The sequence below is a fragment of the Mus caroli genome, unplaced genomic scaffold, assembly GCF_978045245.1.
Source record: "Mus caroli unplaced genomic scaffold, Mus_caroli_1 scaffold_15, whole genome shotgun sequence".
NCBI classification, from domain to species: Eukaryota; Metazoa; Chordata; class Mammalia; order Rodentia; family Muridae; genus Mus; species Mus caroli.
Window position 1 is genome coordinate 101,236,157 of NW_028227270.1, and position 10,046 is coordinate 101,246,202.

Sequence of the window (10,046 nt, forward strand, 5' to 3'; positions counted from 1 at the left end):
AACTGCTCTTTTACAGAGAAAAAGGAAAGGTGAATAGAGGGACTACCCAATAGAACCCAGGCAACTTCAGAGCTTCCAGGGAGATACTGGTAAGTGGGCCACAGCTCTCTGAAGTGTGTTCTGTGGCCACAGAAGTTGAGATTTTCTGGGGCTAGGATACCATCACATTTTAATGAAATTAGAAATTAGATAAGCACTCATCATTTTAAGTGTATAGTTCAGTGATGACATCAGACATCCATCACCTCGGTGTTCTATAGACCAATTTAAAGCCCACATCTCCCCTTACTAGTTTGGCTACATTTATCTGTTTTCTCTCACATTGGTTTTGAATTTTCAAGGATATATATATATATACACACATATATATGTATATATACATATATATTCACATGCTTTGTGGCATTTTGTATTACTATGTAGAATTTTTCAAATTTTTAAGAAACTATTATTTTCCTAGAAAAGATTTTAGAGATTGTATTTTTTCTAATTGTCTTTCCTGTTTCTCAGAAAATTTAGGATGTCCATGTGTCTGGTTAGTTACTATACACACATTTCTACTCGACACATAAAATAATATTTTTACACTTCATTAACCTTTTTTGTATCTTTAGAAGTGCCGTTTCCTTGCTGAGAATTTACATGGCTTATACAAAGCTTTTGAGATTCATCAACGTTGTGAATATCATTTGTTTAGTAATTGGTTTATAATTTGTGTAACAATACATGTTTGAAGAGATGTTCATAAAAGCATTAAGAATGATTGCAAATGTGTTACAAAGGCCAGGTACCCAGTGAGTTACTGTTCTTGCTCAGCTCCAATTTTTCTAACATCAGTAAATAAATGCCTTAGATGTTTCATTATTACGCAATGGCTCAAGTCAGAATGCTAGGCGTGGCCGAGCTCCTTTTCTTTCTTTTAACCCTTAACCTTTGAGTGGTGCAATCCAGCACATTCTGGACTTTTAAAAATATGTTTTAATTAATTCCTTGAGAAGTTCATACTGCACTTAAAGAATATTATTGGTATTTTGGGATGCGAAACAATTGAAAGATTTAAATAGGAAATTAGATTTGGTCCCTGGGAGCTGGGGGGGGGGGTACTGGTTGGTTCGTATTGTTGTTCCTCCTATGGGGATGCATGGCTCTAGCTACATATGTAGCAGAGGATGGCCTTATGGACAACAATAGGAGAGACCCTTGGTCCTGTGAAGGCTCAATGGCCCAGTGTAGAAGAATACGAGGGCAGGGAAGTGGGTGTGGGTGGGTTGGTGAACAGGAGGAGTGGGGTTGGGATAGGGGGACGTTGGAGGGGAAACCATGAAAGAGGATAACATTTGAAATGTAAATAAAGAAAATATCTAATAAAAAAGAAAAAAAAGGAAATTAGATTTGACTTGTGTAGTGAAATTGAAAGATTCCAAAATACTAATAATTATGAAGAACGTGGAGGGATAGAGAAATGGTTTAGTAGTTGAGAACAACACTTGCTGCTCATCCAGAGGACCCAGGTTCAACTCACAGCATCCACTTAGTGGCTTACAACCATCTGTGACCCCATTTCCAGAGTTATTTGACATCCTCTTCTGGACATTTTCAATACCAAACCCTTGTGTGGTACACACATATAGATGCAGTTAAAATGCTTATACACATAAAATAAAATAAAATAAAATAAAATAAAATAAAATAAATAATGAAGATAAGAACTTGGAGAATGTATTAGAGAGGAGAATGAGCACTCATAAAAGTTTATGAGTTTATCAGGAGTCCAAAGAAGTGAGAGTAGGTGCTCTTAAAATTTGCAAGACACTAGATACAAGATGAGAGATTGGCAGTCATGCCACATTTCAGGTGAAAGAACTTATCTAAGGCCTCATAGAGGATGATGTTAATGAGAAAAGAAGCTTCATATAGCTCTCTGGTGCCTTCTCTTCCCTGTGCTTTGATCAAGTTAGCCAGCATTCTTAAGGAGTTATGCATGAATATCCTTAGGTCATCTTCTATTTACTTGGAAGAACTTAGAGGACTAGAACCACACTTAGACTATTTTGTATGACTTCATCAGCCTTGGGGTAGAATCCTCATGACTAAACCCTGATGCTTTTGTGAAAAGAGTGGGAGATTAGAAGAGATATTTTCACATTCAGAGTCCCTGTGTTCTGTTACCTCCCTACAACTCTGTCCAAAGAAAAGACAAATCAGATGTGGCCTGACCCTGAGCTCTTAGAACTGTGGACCTCCTCCTAAACTCCGTCTGCAGTTCTGCGTAACTATCAGTATCAAACTGATGAAAACGACTTGGTGTTTTAGGTATAGAGACTATAAAAATTCAGAGACTGCTATCTTCGTTTTTAAAACAGATAAAGTATATGTCATAAAAACAGATAAACTTCAGAGTCATTTTGTCAGTGCACTGGAGGAGCTGTGATCAACAGTCTGGAAGTTTGTTCAGGTGCACTGGTGTTTTTGCTTTTGCAGGTAATGTTTGAAGAATGGATGGATATAATACATCTGAGAATTCCTCTTGTGACCCTATACTGGCACACCACTTAACATCGATTTACTTCATAGTGCTCATTGGAGGACTGGTAGGCCTCATTTCCATCCTATTCTTGCTGGTGAAAATGAACTCACGTTCAGTGACCACCATGGCTGTCATCAACCTGGTGGTGGTTCATGGGGTCTTCCTACTGACGGTGCCTTTCCGCTTGGCATACCTCATCAAAGGGACTTGGACGTTTGGATTACCCTTCTGCAAATTTGTGAGTGCCATGTTACATATCCACATGTACCTCACGTTCCTCTTCTATGTGGTGATACTAGTCATCAGATACCTCATCTTCTTCAAGCGTAGAGACAAAGTAGAATTCTATAGAAAATTACATGCAGTTGCGGCCAGTTCTGCCATGTGGCTTCTGGTGATTGTTATTGTTGTGCCCTTGGTGGTTTCTCAGTATGGAAATATCGAAGAATACAATGAGCAACAGTGCTTTAGATTCCATAAAGAACTTGGCCATGATTCTGTGCGAGTTATCAACTATATGATAGTCATTGTTGTCATAGCTGTTGCGATGATTCTCTTGGGTTTCCAGGTCTTCATCACATTGTCCATGGTGCGGAAGTTTCGCCACTCCTTACTATCCCACCAGGAGTTCTGGGCACAACTGAAAAATCTTTTCTTTATAGGTATCATTATTATTTGTTTTCTTCCCTACCAGTTCTTCAGGATTTATTACTTGTACGTTGTGGCGCATTCCAAGAGCTGTAAAAACAAAGTTGCATTTTACAATGAAATCCTATTGAGCACAACAGCCATCAGCTGCTGTGATTTGCTGCTCTTTGTCTTTGGAGGAAGCCATTGGGTTAAGCAAAAGATTGTCGACATGTGGAATTGCCTCTTATGCCATTAGCCAAGATTACCATATTCTTTTCTTCCTGTTGGGAATTGGAATAAGCAAGGAGCTAAGAATGATTTTTCATTGCTTCATCGAAACCTGGCCTTGGCCCAACCAAACAAAAGGAATAAAGAGTGTCCAAGTGCTCTACTCACTCCTGATAATATCCCTGTTGTGTGTGAAGGTGTCCATGCAAAGATGCGTTGTAGTGAACCTATACGGAATTGCCATATTGCATTATTTTCCAACATACAGTGTCTGCTTGGTTATCTGGAAAACATGTGTCTACTGGGTGCTGGAGTTTTGTCAGGGCATGGTGACTTCCTGGGTTTGAAACACGGTTTCCCTCCTAGTCTTTGAGCTGCAGTTAGCTGAAGAGTTAGTTCCACTCCACCCCACCTTCTGAAGGATCATCCTGGTTATCACATGGCTCCAAAGAGAAAATCTCTGCTTGGTTTATCAGACTAGTTGGCATAGTCAGCACACCTGAGAAGAAAATGGGAAAGTTGGAGGAGCAAGAAACTTCCGTATCATTCTAAATTTGGAGGAAACACCAGGACTTCTGCTCTAACAAGCTTTTCTAGCCTTGTCCTTTTAAAGGTTATGTTTAAGGACTTGAGGATTGGCAGCACACTGTAGTCCATCACCCTCTTTCTCCAAAAATTAAATTAATTGTAACCTTCCTAAGATACCCAAGTAATGGAGAAGGCCTAACGAGCATGCCCAAGGCTTGTTTGATGCAATACAGGACAACTATGTTTTTTGTTTTGTTTTGTTTTGTTTTGTTTTGTTTTGTTTTGTTTTGTTTTCCTTCTCTGTGTTTAAAATGGAATTCTGCTTGTCTAGTGACACAGTTAATGTATTCTTACCCATTTGAAGAGAGGAAGACACACTGGAGTCTTTAAGTTTTCCTCCATTTCTAAAGTCATACGTTTGAACAGAAAAAAAATTGAAAAATATACGGAATCACCCTTAATTTAGAATATATAAGACTTAGGTTGCATTAAGAGAGTTTTAGAAAACATTTGAAAATGAATGAATAAATATGCAGAAAAGTAATACCATTCCATCCTTAAAAATATTAAACCATATAGATAACCTTGCCAAAATCTTAGTAATATTTTGCAATTTGGTTCATAACTTGTGACATGTGGCATATTAAATTGCATTAAACTTTTATTTCAAGAATGATTCATGATTAAGTTCATACACAGGTTTATGGTTTGTACTAAATTACGGGTTTTTTATTATTCATACTTGTGTCTCCCTCAGTTTCATGATCTTGAAACTTTTCAGGGAACTGAGCCATGTCCAGACTTAAGGCTTCAGAAAAGTTGAAGTCAAGAGTGGTATGAGTAGAAAAACAGATAGGTCAAGAGACCTCTTATTTCAGGAAGGGACGTGCTTACATCTTAAGGACTTTTTATCAGTTACTGATGATCCATGGATTTCAACTTCATGTGAGGGACAAGAAGTGGTCCATGGGATTCTTGTTTCAGTGATATTACCAAGGCATAACAACTCATCCTAAGGGAATGTGTAGCAACACACTGCACACATGACCATTTCCAACTTGTCCACTTTAAATTCTCACATCTCTTAAAAAAAAAAAACAATTTCTTTCATTTATTACTAGTTTCCCTTTTGTATTTATTTTCTAATTTTTTTCCACACTTTGTTTCATAAAGTTTGCAAGAGCATCACCGAGTCCCATAAACAATATGAGATTTGTAACATCTACAAAATGAATATGAAAAGAAAGAATGAAATATTTAAAATGTTTTAGTTATAAGGGTTTTCTGAGGGGTTTCTTCTCGTGGCAACTGTAACTGTGGGCTGTGTATCCTACTTTTATGGACTGGATTATGTCTTTCAGATTTTATATATGCTTATGCAAAATAGTTATCTGTTTCTCAATGTTATAATAAATGGCCCATCTATTTCTATGGGCCTACATATTTAGAAAACTGTTATCTATAACATAGACATGCAAAATCCTGCAATTTATAATACATTATTGATCAGGTTTTACAGAATAAATGAAATGTCTTCAAGTTGTCTGGTCTTTTGATTTAATTGATATAAAAATGGATACTACAGGGTAAAGGGAGTTGACATTAGCCTTAAAGGCCACTTTGGATGTCATCATTATAAGGACTACTGGTAGAATCTGTTGGTGAGATCAGGGACTAGAAATTTGACTTTGCACTAAAAAGAGTCATCTTGCTTTGCTATGTATTTAAATAATCTTCCAGACATGTAAGAAGTGGAATATAAGTGGGCAACTATTGGACCCAATGGGCTTTATTCAGCTTTCAAATGCACATAATATTTTTGAGACTACAATTACCATGGATTACAAGAAAAAAAACTATTCTCATCCCCTCAGAACTTTACTGAGAGTGGTTTAAAATTTTGAAACACAAATAATATGATTAATAAGCAAACCATTTATGATATTAAAATATAAGACAATATTACCACAAGTGATAATTTTAGCTGTTGTGTTCAGGGAGAAATTATATAGAGATGCCAATATCAGATTACCTCATTTTGTCTCTCTAGTTAGTACACATTAATATACATATTTTTCTTACACTTAAGTATGTTATCACAGGAAAGCTATGAAAGTCATTATCATCAAACTTCATTTCAGACTGGGAAAGTGTTATTTAATATTGTGATACAGATCTAGGCTTGTTTGGGTCTAGGAGTTGAAAACCACTGACCTAGCGTGAGCAAAATCAGCTATAAAGTGAGGTCTATCTGTGTAAAAGTTAGGAGCCTGGAAAAATATGCTAATACCTTAGGAATACTCCCTCACATCAATAAACTCCCCCATTCCTTCTGTCCGTTAAATATGATTTATTAGGAAGATGAGAAGTACATCTTTGTCTCTGTTTTCTTCATTGATAACTAAAAGACATTTCTCTGAGTATCATCACTGTCAAAATGGTTTGCAGACAGTGTCCAACAGAGTCTAGACCCAAAGACTAGGCAGTGGTTGAGATGTAGGTAGAAGTCGAAGAAGTGCTTCTGGCAGCCATAAAGAGTTGTTGTAGTTAATAGGTGTTCTCAACTTTCTTATATAAGGACCACTGAATTGGAGTGAAAGCCACTCTGTTCACTTGTGGGATGAATTGTGTGTTGGGAGAATCAAGCATAGAAAATACATATGCCTTCCAAGATTCTCCTCCAATTTGTATACCAGTCACTATATAAGTGTACGGAACTCTACTCGGTCATCAGCTTTGGGGTCTAAGTCAGTGAGAGAAACATTTGTGGTGCCATCATCTTAGACTGGATAATTTTTGGTTACTTCTAATAAGATGAAGGACAAGGCCTAGAACAAGACCATCCTGCCCATTGGCACTGTTGAACAAAGAACTCCTCCTTGTCAAAGGAGCTCATTGAACATTATATAAGCAGCCAGTGAGGAGAATTCAAAGGCCAAAGGCAATAGTGATACTGCACTGCTTTGATAGTTGATACCAAGAAAGTTCACCCTGCAAGGGGCTTATGCATATCTGACAGCAGGGTGATCTGAGAAGCACCAGCAGCATCTATTTGGGAAAATAAGACCCTTTATGGAGAAAAACAATCTGAGGGCTTCAGGTCTTGGGGAGTCTTGTTTAGCAGTTATGGGCAAACATGAAGGCATGAGAAAGGCCGATGGTGAAGACAGCAAGAGGAACACATGAGAAAGAGGCTTTGGACAAAGGTAAAAGATATTGGGGAATATTGTTTGCTTTAGGTAAATTTTAATATTTCATGTTATTAACAATGACAAATCTTTTCCTTCTTTCTTCCTTCCTTCCTCTCTTATTTCTTCCTTCCCTTCCCTTCCCTTCCCTTCCCTTCTTTCTCCCCTTCCCTTCCCTTCCCTTCCCTTCCCTTCCCTTCCCTTCCCTTCCCTTCCCTTCCCTTCCCTTCCCTTCCCTTCCCTTCCCTTCCCTTCCCTTCCCTTCCCTTCCCTTCCCTTCCCTTCCCTTCCCTTCCCTTCCCTTCCCTTCCCTTCCCTTCCCTTCTTTCCCCCCTTCCCTTCCCTTCCCTTCCCTTCCCTTCCCTTCCCTTCCCTTCCCTTCCCTTCCCTTCCCTTCCCTTCCCTTCCCTTCCCTTCCCTTCCCTTCCCTTCCCTTCCCTTCCCTTCCCTTCCCTTCCCTTCCCTTCCCTTCCCTTCCCTTCCCTTCCCTTCCCTTCCCTTCCCTTCCCTTCCCTTCCCTTCCCTTCCCTTCCCTTCCCTTCCCTTCCCTTCCCTTCCCTTCCCTTCCCTTCCCTTCCCTTCCCTTCCCTTCCCTTCCCTTCCCTTCCCTTCCCTTCCCTTCCCTTCCCTTCCCTTTCCTTTCCTTTCCTTTCCTCTTCCTTCCTTCCTTCCTTCCTTCCTTCCTTCCTTCCTTCCTTCCTTCCTTCCTTCCTTCCTTCCTTTCTTTCTTTCTTTCTTTCTTTCTTTCTTTCTTTCTTTCTTTCTTTCTTTCTTTCTTTCTTCCTTTCGTTCTTCCTCTCCCCTTTTTCCAATCTAAAATATTTCTTGTACAGAAGGCATGGTGTTAGTAGAAAGGTATGACCATTTCCCATTTGATCAGTCATTTGAGAATCTTCCTCTCATTCCTGGATAAAGAAAAATGTCACTTAAAGTTCAGAGAAGTCAAGATTGCCTTTTCTATTCTCAGAAAAAACACTGCGTTAAGTATCAAGGGTAAGCACCAACATCTACACCTATCTCCCAGCAGCGTTTCTTCAGGTCTGCCCATATTTTGAAGGCTCATAGATGCTCGAGTTTAGGAAAGGCAAGAAATTCTTGCATGGTGTCCAGTTCTTTACACAAAACACAGGTTTCATGGCAACCCAATTGTCTGCCATACCCCTTGATCTCTCCATTTCCTTTCTACAAATCACAAAGAGCATTCTTAGCAATGGACCTCACATCCAAAACAGGCAATGGGTCAAGTAGATGTTATATGGTTTTCTAGGTTAATTGTTAGTAAGTAGGAAGTTGGATATGCATAGTAGGAACTTTCACATGCAAGAATTGAGCACATGAAGAAAGTTAAAACATAGACATCACCAAAAAGTACCCAGAGCTCATCACCTCAAAGACTATAGTCTCATTACCAAGGTTTCCTTGAGAATAAGGCAAGTAAACAATAACAGTCTTATATCTGAACATGTTATATACTGTAAAGACAGAGAAAAGTATCATTAACATGGAGCATTCATCAGTAAAATAAATTAACTAGAAAAATACTTAGCAATGCTCTCTTATAGTATACAGAAGAAAAATGAAGGGTTGGAATGGAAGGTGGGGAGATTAATATCTGTTGGATTTTGATGGAAAATATAGTTATAAGGTCTGCAGGCAGGTAATTTGTTGTGTATATTTAGATGTCAATGAAGATATTTTTGGATCATTTTCCTCTTGATCTTAGAAGAAATCACCCTAGAAACATTGCTTCTTCAACACCAGGGTCTTCTCCAGCATAAGGAATTCTACCTCCAACTAGAAATCTTTAGGAGGCAAATTGCTGGCAAATCCACATTTCTTGTCAAGGATGATGCATTAAACATCTGGGAGAGTAGTTCATTCGCAATTCCTACAGCAGGCATGTGGACTTCCTCATGTTCCACTTCCTGTGCTTGTCTTTTGGACCCTCCCTCTCCTAACCATGCTTCTGTCTCCTTGGCTTTATCAGTTCAAATCAGAAAAGAGTCAGATACACGTTCTGAATTATCTTCCTCTTCATTTTCAAATCATCATAAAAATCTTACATTTTATGTCTTTGTATGACATGCTATAACATTGCTTTCTTTCACCATCTCAAATTTTATTATAAACTATACCTTATAATTTTGGGTTTAACTTCCTAGTCTACAAGAAGCACATATTTTGAATTTTATGAGTCACTAAGAATTATCCCATCCTCCCCACTATTTTGTTCTGTCCCAAAGAATTCTTTTCATAGTGCTTTCCTTCATCATTTGAGGAGTTCACATGATTCAATACCAGCTGACTTTTGTCCCTGTTGGCATACTTCTCAGTGGCTTCTTAGCAACTTCTTATCAAAGCAGGAAGCTGTTGGCCAGTCATCAGTGTCAGGAGCCAGGGGGACTATAGAAAACTCCCTAGGCTCCGGGCCTCTTGTTTATGGTTATTAATAGTGCTCTGTTCAGTAGACAGCTCCATGCATCTTGAATGACTCTAGGGTAGGGGAGCTGTTTAGTCTTTGTATACAAACCTGCTCTCCCTAATGACAGTGAACGTCTAAGTAGCATAGGAATCTGCAAGCAAGAGGTGCTTGTCCATAGTGAGAGTTCCATTTATCTACTGAGGAGACTGAGAAATACAAATAAATACTAATTATGAAATTATAATTATATAACCTGTGAGATGGTGGCTGTGGCAAGAACCACAGGTAGATAATTTTGTTGACAATGTCAGTCAGTTAGAAAAGAAGACTTTGACCTTGATACCCTTGGTGCCCAATCTTAGAATTCGGTGGAGATAAAAAAAGCCCAAGGCTGCTGTTGCTGTTGGCAACATTATCCCAGTGGTCACGTGCTTCAGAAAATCTGCCGATGTTAAAAGAAAGAAAGATTTTTATTTGAGATTGAATATCATTGTAAACATTCAAAGACTGAACATATGCTGAA

General features: G+C 38.6%; 1 protein-coding gene across 1 annotated transcript; it reads left to right on the forward strand.

Annotated features, from left to right (window-relative positions):
* Nucleotides 1–2,495: 2,495 nt before the first annotated feature.
* On the forward strand, nt 2,496–3,573 carry LOC110308714 (putative G protein-coupled receptor 141). The gene has a single exon (XM_021181122.2). It carries the CDS (start codon nt 2,496–2,498, stop codon nt 3,411–3,413), a length of 918 nt encoding a protein of 305 aa, XP_021036781.1. The 3' UTR covers nt 3,414–3,573.
* The last annotated feature ends 6,473 nt before the right edge of the window (nt 3,574–10,046 follow it).